This window comes from Grampus griseus (genome assembly GCF_964374135.1).
Source record: "Grampus griseus genome assembly, chromosome: 14".
Taxonomy (NCBI): domain Eukaryota; kingdom Metazoa; phylum Chordata; class Mammalia; order Artiodactyla; family Delphinidae; genus Grampus; species Grampus griseus.
The window spans coordinates 22,852,774-22,870,589 of NC_139008.1; the positions used below are offsets into that span (position 1 = coordinate 22,852,774).

General features: G+C 52.1%; 1 protein-coding gene across 1 annotated transcript; it reads left to right on the forward strand.

Moving 5' to 3' along the window:
* The first annotated feature begins 49 nt into the window (after positions 1–49).
* Positions 50–17,560, forward strand: KNOP1 (lysine rich nucleolar protein 1). The gene is made up of 5 exons (XM_082670487.1): positions 50–131; positions 3,084–3,991; positions 6,027–6,095; positions 11,042–11,119; positions 13,428–17,560. Exons 2-5 carry the CDS (start codon positions 3,086–3,088, stop codon positions 13,737–13,739), a joined length of 1,365 nt encoding a protein of 454 aa, XP_082526613.1. The 5' UTR covers positions 50–131; positions 3,084–3,085; the 3' UTR covers positions 13,740–17,560.
* The last annotated feature ends 256 nt before the right edge of the window (positions 17,561–17,816 follow it).

A 17,816-nucleotide genomic window follows, 5' to 3' on the forward strand; every position in this document is an offset into this window, starting at 1 on the left:
AACCGCGCTCCCCGCTAGGCCTCGACCCGGAAGTAAACGCATCTTGCGGGGGCGGGCCAGCGAGTCGAGATTGACTTCCGGGTCACGGCGGAGTGGGCTCTCACGTGGAGGCGGGGAAGTTTGGCCTTCGGGTGAGTGAGGAGGGCGCCTACCAGGCAGGACGGAGCTGGGGCTGGAGACTGGGCCTGGGGACTTGCGCGGAGAACCGAGGGACTGGAGGGCGACCCGCACCCTCAGATTCAAGTTCCGCCCCGTCGCCGGTGTGCGCTCGCCCCGGCCTGAGGCCGCAGTCTCCAGCAAGTTCTCCCGCCTTGGAGCTGGGCCCGGGACCCGGCGTAATCCCTCCTTCTGTGTTGGTGCGGAAGCCTTGGCGCGGTAGAGCCTTTGAGGAGGCAGTTTCGCCTCCCGGCTCTCTTGCTTCTTGCTAGTGAGCCTGCGGTGGGAGTGGGGTGTTGGTGCCATTATGCGGAGAGCACAGGCTCTGAAGTTATGCGGGCTGGTTTCGAATCCCTGTTTTACCCCTTGCTGGCTTTGGGACACAGGGCAATTAAATTAAAAGCTTCCAAGTCTCAGTTTTCACGTCTCTGAGATGGGTTACACACACCGAGCCTCACGAGGCTACCGCGAGACTTTAAAAAGCGCTTTTGGAGAAAGCATTTGCTTTCGCAGGAGAAGCTGTAAGGTTCATTTTCCCTTTTCCTTGAAGGAATGAATACATTTAGGGTCTCAGGTTTGAAGAGAAGGATCTTCAGTGCTAAAGAGGAGGATGCTACAGTGATTTGAACGGCGGAGATGGGGAGAGAAGGGGATTAAGTTGGGGACAGCCTTCCCTTGGCTTCTTTGTTCTTGTTCGATCTCTAGACCACTCCTCCATTTGAGGCACCCTTGGCGCCCTTGACTCCACCCTCTCCACGTCTGCACCTTGTCCCTCTCTTTTGCAGGCCCCTCTTCCTCAGCCCACCCATTTAAACGTTAGTATTCCTTAAGGTTCTGTCTCAGGCTCGTTCTGTTCAAGGCTTACTTACCATCCATATATTCCTAAATTTACGTCACCCATGTCAGCCCAGTCACCTCAGCCTCATCCACCTGTCCACCAACATCTCCACATGGCTATCTCAAGGCATCTGTTCCAGCCAGCCTGTCTCCTTCAGCCCTCGCCGCCCTCGCCTCCCCCGCTACCACCCCACCTCAGTTTCTTTGTCTTAGGGACTAGCACCGGCATCCTGCACTTGCCAAGCTGGAAACCTCTGTCCTTCAGAAACTTTCCTGACAACTGCTAGGCCAGATTAGATGACCTCTCTTACCCTGACCTTACCACTGTGCTTGCTTTTATCACCTGTATCATTAACACACGTCTTTCCCACCCACACCTATCTGCTTCTTGATGGCAGAGTCATCTCTTTTTCACCTCTGTGTCTCTAGCATTCCTTCCTTCGTTCAGTGAGTATTTATTGAGCACCCACTCTGTGCCAGGTATAGAGCTGGGCCCTTGGAATACAGCAGAAAACCAGACAGGCAGGAGTAAGCGAGCGAGTGTTCCTTTCAATTGTGAGTGAACTTGAGCTACAGCTCTGGCCTAGCCTGGCATTTTGAAGCAGCTAAGAGGCAGGTCCAGTATGGACCCTCTGGGCTCTGAAGAAAGCTGCAGGATGGAGAAGCTCCCTGGCCTTTCCTGCCCACTGTCCAAAGCTCCTGTGAGAGGCCGTTTGTTTCTGGATTCCTTGAGTGGCACCATGTCATCTATCATCTAGTCCAGGGAGCAGGAACTGGGCTGGTGACTGGTGTGAGAGACGTAGTACGACTGGAAGCTGAAATGTACTTGAGGACCCAACCCCTTCTCATGGAAGCTGAAATGTACTTGACCCCCACCCAGCCCTGCCAAAGGAGAAAAAAAAAAAAAAAAGCTGAGTGTTCAAGGTTGCTCTATGTTTTCTCCAATCATTAAATGTTGGCAGTTTATTTGAAAAATTAAAAACAGTGAAACAGGCTTGTATGCTGGATGTGGCCCCACTCCCCTTCCCCTCCCCCTCCTCCCCTCCCCTCCCCCTCCTCCCCTCCCCTCCTCCCTCCTCCCTCCTCCCCCTCCCCTCCTCCCCCTCCCCTCCTCCCTCCTCCCTCCTCCCCCTCCCCTCCTCCCCCTCCCTCCCCCTCCCTCCCCCTCCTCCCCCTCCCTCCCCCTCCTCCCCTCCCCCTCCTCCCTCCTCCCCTCCCCCTCCTCCCTCCCCTCCCCCCTCCCCCACTAGCCTCTGATCTGATCTGGTTCAGTGCCTCTTTTATGGATAGGAAAACTCAGGCCCGGAGAAGCCAGTGCTGTGTGGCAAGAGTATGTGAGTCACCATTTGAATGCAGGCGTCCTCAGCCCCAGCTGGGGCTCCTCACCATACCTTGCTGCTGCTCTCATTACTAGCCACATGGGAAGGTAATTAGAAGAGTAAGTCACCCTCGGTGCAGGCGGGGGCAGTTAATTTCCAGACGCAAAGCTGAAGCGCTCTTTAGATGAAGCAAGGGAATGGATTAATTGTGTCACAGTTACTGCCTCTGGTGACAGTCAGCAAGAGGAGCTGACCTCAGGATTTCTGTCCCCTTCGTCCTGTAAAAGGTAAGCCCTGGGGGCCGTGCCTGGCCTGTGGCTTGAGTGCAGTTGTGCCCTCAGTGGCTGGCACAGGGTACGTTTCTGGAGAGAAGAGTAGGCTTAAGAGGTTTGAGGAAGGGGGTTAGGAAAGGGAGTCAATGATGTACCAAGCACTTTCCATGGATTATCGTTTATTCTTCCCAACAGCTCTTCGAGGAAGGAAGTGTTATCTCCACCCATTTCCAGCTGGGGAAGTTAAGGCCCAGCGAGGGTAGGTGATTGACTTAAGGTGAGGGAGCAGCTTGGGTTTCAACCCGGGGCTGTCAGGATTTAAACTCCATTCTGCTTCTTCGATCATATTTCCCTTTGCTCCACAGGAATCATGCCCGTTTTCCCAGCCCCTAACCTTTCAGACCATCCACTCCAGGAAACGTGACTTTTGGTAATACCTAGTGGAATTGTACTCAGGGTGGCTTGGTATGGGGATAACTTGTACCATTTCTTTTTTCAGGAATGATCACTAAGACTCACAAAGGAGACCTGGGCCTTGGGCTCCCAGAGAAAAAGAAGAAGAAGAAGAAGAAGGTAGTTAAAGAACCAGAGACTCAATACTCGGTTTTAAACAGTGACAGTTATTTTGCGGAGGTTTGTCCCACAAGAGCCACATCACTCTCGAAGAATGTGGTCCAAGAGCAGGCACCCGAAATGCCTCTAATGAAGAAAAAGAAGAAGAAGAAGGGTCACAGCACCGTCTGCGAGGAGCCCCTAGAACCTGAGACCATGTTACGTGCCAGACGGATTGAGCCATCTCCCAGCCCCAGGAAGCAGGCACTTGGTCCATCTGAGTCCCTTGGTAGGGAAAAGAAGAAGAAGAGAAAGTCCGTGTCCCCTGGCTCAAGGGTGAAGACCTCCCCAGACCCCAGGCAGGGTGAGGAGGTGACCAGAGTTGGCAAGAAGCTCAGAAAACACAAGAAGGAGAAGAAGGCGCAGGGAGCTACAGCCTTCTCAGCCAGGGACCCTTGGTTCTGTGAGGCCGGGGACGCTTTGTACACTTGCTCAGCTGGGAAAGGTGGCGTCCCTGAGCAGGCAGCCTCGGGACAGAAACGGAAGCAGGGGAGCCCCAGGGAGCACAACGTGAAGATGAAGAAGAAAAAGAAAACCCACCAGGAGGGAGATACCCCCTTGGGGCACCCTGAGCTCTCCAGGTCTGTGGAGAGCAGCCGTAGGAAAGGAAGTAAAAAGAAGTCAGTCAAAGTTGAAGCTCCGGATTACATCCCAATAGGAGATGACCCCAAGGCCCCTGTGAAGAAGAAAATGAAGTCCAAGAAAAAGGCAGAGCAGACAGACACTGAGGAGCCCGCTCTGAAGAGGAAGAAGAAGAGGCAGGAGAGCAGAGCAGCAGGAGAACCTTGGGAGGAGGTAGGCTTCCTTCAGAAGCACAGTGTTTTGGAGAATAGGGGTGGAAGTTGGGAGTGTGTGTGTGTTTGCGCGCGCGCGCGTGCACACACACAGGCACTCAGCGTTTTAGCTGCCAGAGCCCTGATTAAACTGCCTTTAGTCAGAAAAGGGGATTTATCAACACATGTAACTAGAAGGTTTGAGAGCTACTACCTTCAGGTGTAGCTGGATCCAGGTGCTAGTGTAATAGTCTCAATAATACAGGTATCCCTTGCTATCGAAACTTTACCCAAGTTCTCACTATCTGCACTCAGGATCTGGATTAATTAGAATAAGCTTTTCAGATAAATCCCTCTCTTTCTGAACTCTTGCCACTTGCTGTCTAAAGCTCAGGAACCAAATAGTTTGAGATAATATGATGTCCATAGCTATCTGCACTCAGGATACACAATTTAGGGGTCAAATAGATTTAGGTTGCAGGCTATGCCTGTGTGGCTTTCCCTAGCTCTGGACTTTGTATTTTTCCATGCTGGTTTTAATATCAGGTTCCTTCCCACCCCAACCCCGTGGTGAGATGGTCCCAGCAACTCCAGGCTTTCTTCATAGTAGTTAAGCCACCCCCAAAAGGAGAGGGGTGGCCCCTCCAAAACGATTACAGGGAAAGTCCCAGCACTGCTCTCCCAGATCTCAGTTGGGTCACAAACCAGAAGCCCAGATCTGAAGCCAGTGGACAGGGGCTGAGGGTGTCAGTCCCACTGTAACTCCACTGTCTGAAACTGGGGGAGCTGGTTTCTGAGAGGAATACCGGGGCCCTGTTACCAGGAGGAAGGGAGGGGATGGCAGCCTGGTGAAGACGGCAGAGATGTACTCTCCACCCTGACGGGCTTCCTTGCCTGGGGAGGGGAGGGAGGAGGCGGCGGGCTGAGCACTGGGACCTGGCAGGTGATGTGAGCGAACAGAGCCACCCAGGGCTCATCACAGGTGACGCGGGGTACCAGGCAGAGCACACCCGAAGCAAGGACGTGGCAGTTGTCACTGCTGAGGGACTAGGGGAAAGTGGCCAACCTGAATCTTACTGTCAGATGGTCCCACAGGGGCTGAGGCCACTGAGAGAGGGTGGCCCGGGAGAGCGTGGCCCATGCAGGCCCAGCAAGGCTTCTGTGTGGGAGCTGAGACGTGTGAGGGGCTGGGGCCGCCTGTGCCGAGGGAGCGGCAGGTGCAGAGGCCCTGGGAGGAGCAAAGAGGCTGGCGTGACGGGCGCTGGGCCAGCTGGGGTCCCGGCAGCCTGTGGACGCCACAGGGGTCTGGATTTCCATGTAAATGAGATGGGGCCCCTGGAGGGTTCTGGGGAACGGGTGGTGTGGCCCAGTTGAGGTGGTTTTATTATTTTTTAATTGAGATGGCGTTGACATATAACATGATGTAAATTGAGGGTGTACCCGAGCTGCTGTGTGGAATGCACCAGTGCTGGGGGCGGGGAAGCAGAGTTAGAGCCTGTCCTGGTCGTCCAGGCAGGAGAGAAGGTACCGACCAGAACTCCGGAGCTGGGGGGCTGGGGCGGGGTATGGGGGAGAGAACCGGGGGGATTCGGGTTTGCTGCAGGCCCTCAGCCCCACCTCTGCATTCCCTGGCCCTCGCCAGCCCCTCCTCCCCCACTGTCAATGGGGGCCTTGGCCTTTCTCCTCTTGCTGGTTTGGTGTCACCCTGGGAAGTGAGGTGACGCCTGGCGGGAAAGGTTGTGCTCTAGGCCTGAGTCGGGAGACCTGGGTTAGTGTCAGCCCTGTCCCTGAGCTGTGGGGTAACCTCACGATAGTCACTTCATCTCTCTGAGCCTTAGTGCGTCCATCTGGCAGATAGGTCAGGGCCACAGTCTTCAGGACAGAATTGGGGAGAATCGTGGAAGAGAAAGGATGGCAGGTGTTCTGTGGGCGATAGGGGTGGGCGTAGCGCTCCAGTCTTGAGTCTGTTCTGGACTCTGTTGCGATCTCATCCGGCTGGGCTGCCAGGGCAGAGGCCATCGTCCGCTTGAGCCTTACTCCTTCTGCCCTCTTTGCAGGAGCCAGACACGGACTTGGAGGTGGTGTTAGAAAAGAAGGGCAACATGGACGAGGCGCACATAGACCAGGTACGACCGGTCCTCGTCCTCCCAGGCGTCTTCCCTTCCTCAGACGCACACTCGCCTCCCGGCAGGCCACGAAATCCTGATCCCGGAGGCATCAGGGACTCCAAAGGCAACGAGGCCAGCCTCTGCCGCCCCTCCAGTGGCGGGGAGCCTGTGGCCTCCCCTTCTCATAACCACTGCAGGGGGAAAAGGGGACATGTCCCTGTGACCTGCAGCCAGGCAGTGGGCACGTGCTCTGCCCGGCCCACGCGTCACCACCTCCTGGCCTTTTTTTTTTTGTCTTTTGCAACTTTATTTAAATATAATTGACATACAAGAATCTGCACATATTTAAGGTGTACAATTCGATGAGTTTTGACATGTATGCATCCAGGAAACCAGCTAAACAATTAAGATGATGAACGTACCCGTCATTTCCAAAAGTTTCCTTGTGCCCTTTTGTATTCCATCCCTTCCTTTCCCATCCCCAGGTAGCCACCACTACTCTCTGTCGTAGCTTGCGTTTTCTAGGATTTGTGTATAATTGGGATTATACAGTATGTGCTCTTTTTTAAACTGGCTTCTTTCGCCTAGCGTGATCATTTTGAGATTTGTCTGTACTGTTGCATGTGTCAATAATTTGTTCCTTGTTATTGGCTGTCCAATGTTTCTAGCGTTATTTTGATGTTAAAAACGTTTTAGGGGCTTCCCTGGTGGCGCAGTGGTTGAGAGTCCGCCTGCCAATGCAGGGAACACGGGTTCATGCCCCGATCCGGGAAGATCCCACATGCCGCGGAGCAGCTGGGCCCGTGAGCCATGGCCGCTGAGCCTGCGCGTCCAGAGCCTGTGCTCCGCAGTGGGAGAGGCCACAGCAGTGAGAGGCCTGTGTACCGCAAAAAAAAAAAAAAAAAAAAAAAGTTTTAAATTCTCAATTGAATTGCCTAGGCACCTTTGTAAAAAATCAGTTGACCGTGTGTGTGTGTGTGTGTGTGTGTGTGTGTGTGTGTGTGTGTGTGTGTGTGTGTGTGTGTGTGTGTGTGGTGTGGGTCTATTTTTAGACTCTTGTTGAGTTTCATTGATCTGTATGTCTATCTTTACACTAATACTTCATTGTCTAGATTGTTGTAACTATATAATGTCTTAAATTAGGTAGTATAAGTCTCTAGCATTTGTTCTTTTTTAAGTTGCTTTGGCTAGTTCAGGTCCTTTGCACTTCTGTATAAATTTTAAAATTACCTTGTTGGTTGCTACCAAAAAATGCTGCTGGGATTTTGATTAGGATTGCCTTGAATCTACAGACAAATTTGGGGAGGATTGACATCTTAACAGTATGCAGGCTTCTGATCCATAAACATGGCATCTCTGTCCATTTATTTAGGTCTTTAGTTTCTCTCAGTATTGTTTTGTAGTTTTCAGTGTACAGGTCATGCACGTCTTTTGTCAAATATTCCTTAAGTATTTTATATTTTTGATGCTATTGTAAATAGTATTTCAGTTCAGTTTTTATTGTTGTATATATTGCTAGTATATAGAAATGCAGTTGTTGTACAGGAGCATTAGGAGAAGTTGTTCTCTTGTGGACCAGCTTCTGCTTCTGTCATGCCCAGATCCTGTGTGGGAGCTGGACATTCTAGAATTGGGATATTTTTATGATCCTGGACCCCAAGGCCTATCAGGACAGCATAGTAACCGCATAGGTACAGCCTTGGGCCATTACTAATGAGGTTACTTTGGCAGTCACTGACCCCGGGACCCCCATGTAGGTGGCCGTGAAGACCAAACGAGCCCGAGACCTGTGCTTTGTAAGTGGCAGCCGTTCACCTACCTGCATCCTCACGCTGTGTCAGCCAGTAATTGCTGGACAGAAGCAACAGGGTGTGATGTGGGGACGGCCCACGTCGTGGCCCTGCCGCCTGCCGCTCCAGGAGAGAAACGGAGGAGTGCTTGCAAGGCAGCCGACTACAAGGAGGGGGGCCTACAAGACGCTGCGAGGAAGTTCCTAATGCCTTTGGGGTGTTGGGGGCCTCTCTCCCTGGAGGGGAGGGGCTGAGGTAGTTGGGGTGGAGAGGCTCAGTAGGTTGATGCTGACAGGGCCCAGTCCAGGGCCTGGCACAGAGCGCAGGCCCCCCAGAACCAGGGGCTCCCCAGCCTCCTGCAGGTCATTGTCGTTTGGGGACAGGGGCCCGGGCTGCAGTGGCTGGTGGGGAGGATGGAGGTGGGGCCCTGACCCGTCCAGGCCCAGCCCCTGCCCTGGGCGCCTCTCCCAGGTGTCCCGCCGCTCACGGGGGCAAGGCCCACCAGCCACCTCTTTACTTCTTATGAATTTGTGCCTATTAAATACCTCACGGTTTTAAAGAAAACTTCTGTTTTGGGTGACAGATGATCTCAATGTAAGTGAAGCTTTCTGCCCCAACTCTCCCTTTCTTTTTCTGGTAAAAAGTTCATTGTGTTAAAAAAAAAAAAATAGTTTGGGGAAAGCAACCTGAAATCCTGCCACCCAGCGGTCTCCAACTTTTTTGGCACCAGGGACCAGTTTCGCGACGGGGAGCAGCAGATGAAGCTTCACTGGCCGCCGCTCACCTCCCGCAGACCAGATGTTGGGGACGCCTGCTACCACCTAATAATCACTGTTAACCCTTGGTTGTTATATCCTTCTAGATCTTTCCTTTGTAACTGTGTATGTGTGATTTTAAAGCAGCGTACAGTCATGCTCTGTATACTGTTCTGTTCACTTTTTTCATTCAGCTGGTGAGCTGCTTTCCGCTTCAGTGAGTGCACATCCACATGTTCCCCGTCAGCAGCATGACTCTGACATAGGAGTATACCATCATTTTCTCTCATCCCTACAGCTGCCCTTTGGATTTGTTTTATGCAGTTTCTTTTTTTTTTTTAATGGCTGCGTTGGGTCTTTGTTGCTACGCGCGGACTTTCTCCAGTTGCGGCGTTGCGGTGCGCGGGCTTCTCATTGCAGTGGCTTCTCTTGTTGCGGAGCATGGGCTCTAGGCGCGCGGGCTTCAGTAGTTGTGGCACGTGGGCTTCAATAGCTGTGGCTCGCAGGCTGTAGAGCACAGGCTCAGTAGTTGTGGCTCGCAGGCTCTAGAGCGCAGGCTCAGTAGTTGTGGCGCACGGGCTTAGTTGCTCCGCAGCATGTGGGATCTTCCCGGACCAGGGCTCGAACCCATGTCCCCTGCATTGGCAGGCATATTCTTAACCACTGCGCCACCAGGGAAGTCCTGTTTTATGTAGTTTTGAACTATATGAATGGTCACCTCATTTCAGCCTGTGGTAGATTAGAAGAGAAGAGGAGGGGCCACAAACTGGGAGCAGCTAAAGTCACACCTGAACCCTTGGGCCCTAGAAGCTTCTGTATCAAACCACAGGGTCATTGGTGCGCTGACTGTGGCCTTGAGCCTCTCTGGTAACAGTGTGTGAGGTGTCCCTGCTGTGTGCCGGGGACTCTTTGTCTTACGTTCTGCACCGCAATTCATCGTGGGGCTGGGGGCTTTCTTACACCAACCAGCAATTCCCTGACACCACGCGGTGTCCTGCAGTTCAACTCAGTCTGACGCTGTCTATCTGGAGATACCGTCAGACCGCTCAGGTGAAGGACTCAGTCCCGCCAGACTGCTCCCCACCCCTGTCCCCCGTTCAGACGCCAGTCTTAAGCCAGGTTGTCACCTGTGCTTCTGACCAACCAGCTACAGAGCAGAGGTTCCAAAGACCTCCTCCTCAGCTTCAATTAGTTTGCTAGAGTGGCTCACAGAACTCAGAAACATTTTACTCGCCAGATTACTGGTTTATTATGAAAGGATATAACTCAGGGACAGCCAGGTGGAAGAGACGCACAGGGCAGGGTGTGTGGGATGGAGCGTGGAGCTTCCATGCCCTCTCCGAGAGCTCCACTCCCCAAATCTCCAGTGTTCACCAACCCAGAAGCTCTCCGAACCCTGACCTTTTGGGTTTTTGTGGAGACCTCATTACAGAGGCACAGTTGATTAAATCATTGGCCATTTGGTGGCTGAGCTCAATCTCCTCCTCCAGTCCCCTCCCCAGAGGTCAGGACTGAAAGTTCCAACCCTCTCATCGGTGGTTGGTTCTCTTGGCAACCAGCCCCCATCTTCAGGTGCTTACGAAAGTCACCCAGTTAACATAACAAAGGACACTTTGATTGTTCCCATCACTTAGGAAATTCCTAGGGATTTTGGAACTCTGTGCCAGGAATGGGGATGAGTTTATATATATATATATTTCTTGTCATATATTTCTTACTATAAACCACAGTATCGCAGTTCTCTGTCTCCCATTTATCCTCCAAGGTAGCTGATACTTCCATCTCTTTGCAGATAAATAGACCACGGTACAGAAAGATTAATTGACTTCCACACAACTAGTTAATGGCAGTGGTAGGATTCAAACCAGCCTGTGCCTGACTCCAGAGCCTGTGTTCTTTCTAGAAGACGATGCTGTCAGCAAGAAAGTTAAATACAATATCTTCTGTACAGGCAGGGCTTTGGGCATGTGTTTTGAGAAAATTTCCACCCAGGTGGCTCTTACAAACAGAAGAGGTTCTAATGCTAAAGGTGGAAAAGCCTCAGTGTCTAGGAAGAGTCATTATTTATTTATTTGGCCGCACCACTCAGCGCACGGGGTTCCCTGACCAGGGATTGACCCACTCGGGCCCTGGCAGTGAGAGTGCCGAGTCCTAACCACTGGACCGCCAGGGCAGTCCGCTGGAAGATTCATTCTTAAGGAATGGAAAAGAAGGGTGAATGAGGCCTGTATGTTTTAGGCCAAGGGATTGCCCCTTACATGATTAGAGGGTATTTTTGACAGATGCCTCCCCCGGCCTGCAGCAGAACAAAGCTGCCCATCCCCCTTCAGTCCCCCCACCCCACCTCCTCTCTGTCCTGGGTTTGAAGCTCAAAACCGGCTGTCTAATTGCCCTCTTTCCTTTCCTTTCCCTTGCTCAGGTGAGGCGAAAGGCCTTGCAAGAAGAGATCGATCGTGAGTCGGGCAGGACGGAAGCTTCTGACACCAGGAAGCAGATGGTAAGTTTCACGCTGAGCTCCGCGAGGGGTCTCCTCCTCACCTTGCAGGGGCGGGAGACCAAGTCCATCTGGCCCCAAAGCAGCTCCCGCCCGCCAGCCGGCTCCCTGCTCCACAGAGCTCGTCCTGAGCTACTCTCCTTTCTTGGGAAGCGGGTGCTTGCCTCCCTCCTGGAGAGCTGGCCGCTTGAGCTAAGCAGCGTGGACCTTGTCTCTGGCTCTGGACGGGCAGGGTGTCCCAGTCATCAGTCGCTGGGGACACGTGATGGCGAGCTCCTTCCAGCAGTGGGTGGTACCCTGAGAAAGCTGCTGGGACAGGGGCGGGGGCAGAGGTGGCAGGCCTCTGGTCCAGTTGGAATGGGAAATTTCCAAACCAGGCCCCAGGAGGTGGCACGGGAGAGTGTATGGCATGGGGACCGCTAGGTCAGGCTGGAGAGGGACGGGAGGGTGCGGTGGGCAGGGCGGTGGGAACTGCTGGAGTGCATTTATGTGGGGCAGCGGGGACTGGGGTAGAGGAGAGGGCACAGGGGAGAGAAGAGAACTTGTTAATAGACGTGGATTTGGGAGAGGGGGACAGAGGATCCAGATGACGGAAGGACTTGCTTCCTTGTAACGCTGTCTTAAGCTTTCCTAGTGTAGCACAGAAAAGAACAGTTGCTTTGGATCAAAAGACCTGAGATCAGTTCCTGGCTCTGCCACCTTCTATAGTTATGAGACTTTAGCAAGTAACTTCCCTTCTTTGAGCTTCAGTTTCCACACCTGTAAAATGGGACTCATGCTCTGGCCCAGAGGGGTATGGAATGGGGCTTTGTTATGTCATTCCTCTAGTGTCTCCTTTCTCTCCCTCCTCTTGAACTGGGCAGAGCTGATAAGATTCCATGATTGAGTGAGGAAGGCCAGAAACAAGGCAGCGTCATCCAGAGCAGTGGCCCAGAGGCTATACCTGGAGGGACCTGACAGCAGGAGGGTGGTCCGGGGGCATAGGGGCTGGGATCTTCCGGGGATGCTTTAGGTGGCCCTGCCTCCTGGGACCTGGGGCCACTTGGCTGCTGAGGCACATGGTGGGGATTTGAGACCGGGTCCCCTCTCAGTGGGTCGGCAGCTCACAGGACTGGGCAGCCTCTGGCAGCTCTCTCCTCAGACCCAGTGCGGGGCTGTCAGAGGTGGCCTCTCCTTCTAGAAAGTGAAGGCTGGGGAAGCAGCTGTTAGTGCCTGTACTGGGGGCACTGTGAAGCTCGGAGAGCTTGTCACCAGTTCACTCAGGGCAGCTAGCTGTAGCAATGACTGATTCTTACTGTTCGCCCAAAGCCGACCTAGAAATAAGTGCTAGGCTGGCATTTGGCTCACAGGCGGCGAGTTCCCAGGCGGCACAGAGGTCAGCAATCCCGGTGGGGTGGGCTGGGTAGAGGAGCAGTTTTCGAGGACTTAAAGCGAACCAGGCGTCGGGCTCTGAGTTGTTGGTGTAAAACCTGATTTGAGCCTCAGTGAAGCCCCGTCGGGGGCTGTTACGCCCCCGATTTATAGATGAGGACATTGAGGCTCAGGGGTTAAGGTACTTTACCCGGGTGACGCAGGCGGGACTCGATCCTGAGTCTTTGAAGTCACAGTCTTCATGGGGAGCTGGGTTTCTGGCCTCGGCCACAGACACGGGAGGGAAGGGAGTCTTCTCTTGGGCCACTGCTCTGAGGGGCTCTCTTGTATTTTCTCAAACATGGCCAACTCATGCGTGGGTTGTAGAGTGCTCTGGGCAGGAATCGGGACCCCTGAGTTCCTGGGCTAGCTCAGCATCCGACTCATGTGACCCTTCACCTCCCGGGGCCTCCACTCCTTTCCTGCTATGAAGTGCAGCGCTTCTGCGAAGAGAAATGCATTTCAGACTCCCGCTTGCCCTCTCCACCCTCCAAAGGACAGAAACCTTAGGCTGATGGATGAGTAGCCAGCTGGTGAGGTGTGTCGTACTGTCTGCCGTGAATTGGGGGAGAAGGAGTAAGGCAGACGGGCAACTCAGTGTGAAGGGTGGGCTCTGGTGTGGGCCAGACCCAAGATGGAGTTCCAGCAGGGTTACCAAGTAGGCTTGTGCCCCCGGTCCAGCTGCAAACCTCCATTTCTTCATCCGGAGAGTGGGAACCAACAGTGTTCCTCACAGGGCTCTGGTTGGAGTTAAGATAATCCAGCGCTGTGCCTACGAGTGCTGTGCCTGGCGCGCAGTAAGCCTTTGATCATCTGGGTCCTCCCGGGCAAGGCTGGGGGCTGGGGAAGGGAAGATGCTTCGGAGGCCAGGAAAGTAACCACCTGTTTTCTCTTACCACAGGGAACTCAGTTTGGCCAATGGGATACTGCTGGCTTTGAAAATGAGGAACAGAAACTGAAATTTCTCAAACTCATGGGTGGCTTTAAAAATCTGTCCCCTTCATTCAGTCGCCCCCCTAACACGGTCGGCAGGCCCAACATGGCCCTCAGCAAGAAGGTGGCCGACACCCTGCAGCAGAATCTGCAGCAGGACTACGACCGGGCCATGAGCTGGAAGTACAGCCGGAGGGCGGGCCTCGGCTTCTCCACGGCTCCGGACAGAATCTTTTATATTGACAGGAATGCATCCAAGTCAGTCAAGTTTGAAGATTAAACTCTCCTGTCTTGTCCCCAAAACGGTTCTTTTACGCAGATGAAAGCCATAGGACAGTTGTCTCCAATCGAACTCCTGCAGAGATAAAGGACAAGTATGTTGATGTGCTTGGACAAACTGGGGTGAGGGCAGCTCGTTTCAGGAACCAGGAGAACATGGGAGTGGCTGAAACCTGTTTTCTGTGTGAAGCTTCCGTCCCTGTTGAAGACAGTGAGTATCAACAGCAGTAGCTCACACTTGTCTAGTGCTTACTGTGTGCCAGGCACATATGTGTCTCCCTTGCATTAATGTATTTAATCTTCATGATTCTGAAACAGGTGCTATTATTATCCCCATCTTATAGATGAGGAAACAAGTTCAGGAATGAAGTAATAACATTGCTTGGGGTCACCCAACCAGTAAGTGCCAAGTGTACTTTTGTGCCCCAAGACCGATGTCACTGTTCACCACACTGAATGTCCCCTCTAGGGAATTTCACCCAGAATACTCATTGAGGATTAAAATGTCTCCATTGAGGAAACAGAAGCTTTTTACACGCCTAAATCTCAAACAGGAAGCAGGATTAATGTAAACAGGAGAAGCAAGCTCATTTTCCCTCCCCCTTCTCAGAGTAGCCACAGGCAAAGAGGCGTTTGGATGCCACCAGGCAGATGGGGCTGAGCTTCCTCTGCTGCTGGGAAGTGTGCTTCTAAACCCATCTTGCCTTTTGCGTCTCCTTCCATCCCCAGTGCCAAGCTTGCATTTCACCTTTCTGCTTTAACTGCATTCTGAACAGGCGCTTTAGAGAGCAGGTGGTTAGTCCTCCACGTGAGCCGAAGGCACATTAATTCCCAGGGACGTGTTTATTGGATTCTTTTCAATCACGAGGAGGAGAATCCCAGGCGACTTCCCTGGAGGAGGTCGACTGCCGGGAGGCACAGACGTGGGGATGACAGGGCGTTGCCTCATCAGCCTGGGATCAGTGTTTCCAAGCCTTGACGCTACAGCCAGCCTCACAAAGCTCCAGGTATAGCCACCCGAGTGACATGTGACCACCTTCTCCGCATTCACCTAGCATTTTGCTTCCCAAAATATCAGTTCTAATTGGGCCTTTTTCACACCACTTGGCTTGAACTCCTGCTACAGACATCCTGTCTCAGGCAGGCCTGGACAGCCAGGAAGTTCAGCCTCTGACGTGGCAGGGAGTCCTGTCCTGTCGTAGGGGGTTGATTCAGCTTCCCGTGAAGGAAACGAGTGTTTGCTCTCTGCCCCATCATCCTCAGTGGTGGCTCCATCAGGCTGGTGGGAAGATGGCTGTAGCAGCTCCAGGCAGCGTATCAAGACACTAGACCATTACAGAGGAAGAAGAAAAACCTTCTTGTGGTTCAAGGAAACTTCCAGAAGCCCTTTTGTCATAACTCATTGCCCAGCAGTGGGTCACATACCCATTCTTGAGCCAGCCCCTGGCATGTGGAGGGAGACTCTCAGGCCAGTCAGGAAGGAAGACTGAGGTTCGGGTGCTGGTGAGATGAACATGGGTCCACTACTGCCCCATGGGGCAGAGGTGAGGCAGGCCTGCCTGGGCCCTGACCAGCAAGCATCGGCCAGGCCTAGAGTCCTACGAGTCTGTGTTAGCAGTGCTTCAGGTGGGCCACTTCCCTCGGAAGGTGCACTTGGCCTTTCACGGATTCCACCTTGAGATGCGTAACGGAAGAGGCCTACACGGTAAGATTCTGCATTTGAGTTAGCTTCAGGGCACATCCCATTCCGACAGGGGAATAAATCTTTCCCAGTCTTGATCCACACTACAGGAACTTACCCAGTGTAAAGGGAACCAACCACTGCTTCTCTAATCGTTTTTATTTTGCTGAGAGATCACACTACAGTTTGGGCCTGCTCGGCTGTCAGGAAGGACTGTGCTCAGCCATCTACCGGGTGCTTCTGGAGAGTGGCTGAGCGATTGTCCCTGACCTATCCCCACAGTGGTAGCTCTCACTAGGGTGTGGTGGTCAGGCCTTTCCCCTCTTGCTGTTCAGTGTCTTCAGTCTGTGTGTGATAGGATTTGACTTTCTAGCTCAGTGTGGCTGAATGAGTTCCACTTGGCTTGGGAAGGTTATTAAAGTCTGTTCCTGAAGCAGGGTCTAAGCAGAGAAGGCTGGGCAGCCCAGACGGCAAGATGCCAAGTGTCCTCAGATTGAACTTAGCCTTGTCTGGCTGCTCTCGTAGGTGCAGACCACTGTTGCTCTAGTGACAGCTCCTGCCCTGCAGTTAGCTGGGCCTCCGTCCTTTCGTAAATTAAACATCATTGTCTTGAGTCACCTATCCCCCTTTTTCCCCATGTCCTGGGCCCTCCTCAAGCTGTCTGCAAGTTTCTGTGGTGTGATTTCCCATGTTGTTCCTCATTTGTTGACTCCATGTAGCACACAGCCTGTCTCCACTGGAACAAGGCGGTTTTTGGATTTTTACTCAGAGTCTGGGAGAGATGGGTGGGAGGTCTGGTATTTAAGCACAGCCAAGGTCTTAGCTGAATATGTAACAACCCTGTTCTTGAACTTGTCGGCTGTTTCTCCCTTGGGGGTTGCTCACCGACTGACCCTCCTCCTATGGCAAGGTCCTTCCCTCCTTATAACTGCCTTTATCCAGCCGTTCCCCAGACCTCGTGATTCTTAACCACTTTTTTATTCCTTGGGGTGATTCCTGCTCTTTCGCCTTAGCCCACTAGGCCCCTCCCTGAGGCCACCTTTCCGTAACTAGACTGGCCCATCAAAAGTATTTGCCAGATAGACACAGTTCTCCCCTTAAAAATTGTGTGTTCAGCTCTGCAAACTTAGAACTGTTCAGGTTTGTGGTTGGAATAATGCCCCCGTGCCTCCCCCGCCCCATCCAAGTCCTAATATTGGAACCTGTTAATATGTTGTGATACAAAACAAAAGGGAGTTTAAGGTAGCAGATGGAATTAAGTTTGCTAATCGGCTGACCTTAATATGATTAGACTGGGCCTACCCAGATAATCCAGGATTAAAAGTAGAAGAGGGGACAGAAGAGTCAAGAGACTTGCAAGAAACACTCAACAAGCTGTCACTAGTTTGAAGATGAAGGGGCCACCAGCCAAGGAATGCAGGTGGCCTCTAGAAGCTGGAAAAGGCAAGAAAACTGATTCTCCCCTAGAGCCTGCAGAAGGAATACAGCCCAGCTGACACCTTCACTTTGAAGGTAAGCCCACTAGACTTCAGACCAGTAGAGCTGTAAGGTAGTAAAATTGTGACGTTTTAAGCCACTAAGTTTGTAGTAATTTAAAGCAGCAATAGAAAATTAATACAAGCCTCATGCAGAAGTTTTTCTCACTTTCACCTTATTTCCTAAAATTTTTTGATTTTTTTTGTGTTGTTGGTCCATCATCCTTCATGTAGTAGCAGTAGTAGACTTCACCTCGTGTAGGCCATGGTCTTCAGAGACTGGCTAATTGATTTAGTAACAGGCTGAGGAAACCACACAAGAACATAGAAAATCTAAGCTTCCGCCTGGGCCAGGTAACATATGGTTCAGAGGCTGCTTTGGTGTAACGGATACCTGACCGAACGTGAAAGTCCAAGTCCAGGTTAATGGAAGAGCATTAGGAATTCACTGACTCAGGCTTGGGCGCTGATGCTGTCTGATGTGTACAGCCTCAAAGTAGATGACTTAAAAGTGCATAATTTGTAAATTTGCCAATTGATTTTCATTTGAATAGTATATAGTAAAAGTGGTATAGGAAGTAATTTTAATGAAAATAATTTGTGAAATAAAGGCCACTTGGGAACATTTGAGCAATACCACTGTGCTTTCTGAATGTCTGTTATGTTCAGTTGAGGTGCATTCTTCAGTACACGCTGTTCCTTAACGGAGGCCGTTTTCTCGTGGGGTTCACTATTAAGCCAGCCGGAAAATCCATAGCATATTCTTGGTCCCAAGCTATTCAGTTAAAACATGAGTTTATGTAAATTAAAAAAAATTATTTTAGCTACTTTTACTGTGTGAACTGTAATCAGGCTTTTCACAGAGTAGAGGTAAAATGTAGTCTATCTACATTCAGTGTATACCTTCCAAAAGTACAGTAGT

Excerpts from the sequence above, each read along its gene's own strand:
- KNOP1 (XM_082670487.1), top strand. The coding sequence starts at position 3,086 with ATGATCACTAAGACTCACAAAGGAGACCTGGGCCTTGGGCTCCCAGAG. Across the intron at positions 3,992-6,026 it reads CAGGAGAACCTTGGGAGGAG|GAGCCAGACACGGACTTGGA; the intron begins GTAGGCTTCCTT and ends CCCTCTTTGCAG. Across the intron at positions 6,096-11,041 it reads ACGAGGCGCACATAGACCAG|GTGAGGCGAAAGGCCTTGCA; the intron begins GTACGACCGGTC and ends TCCCTTGCTCAG.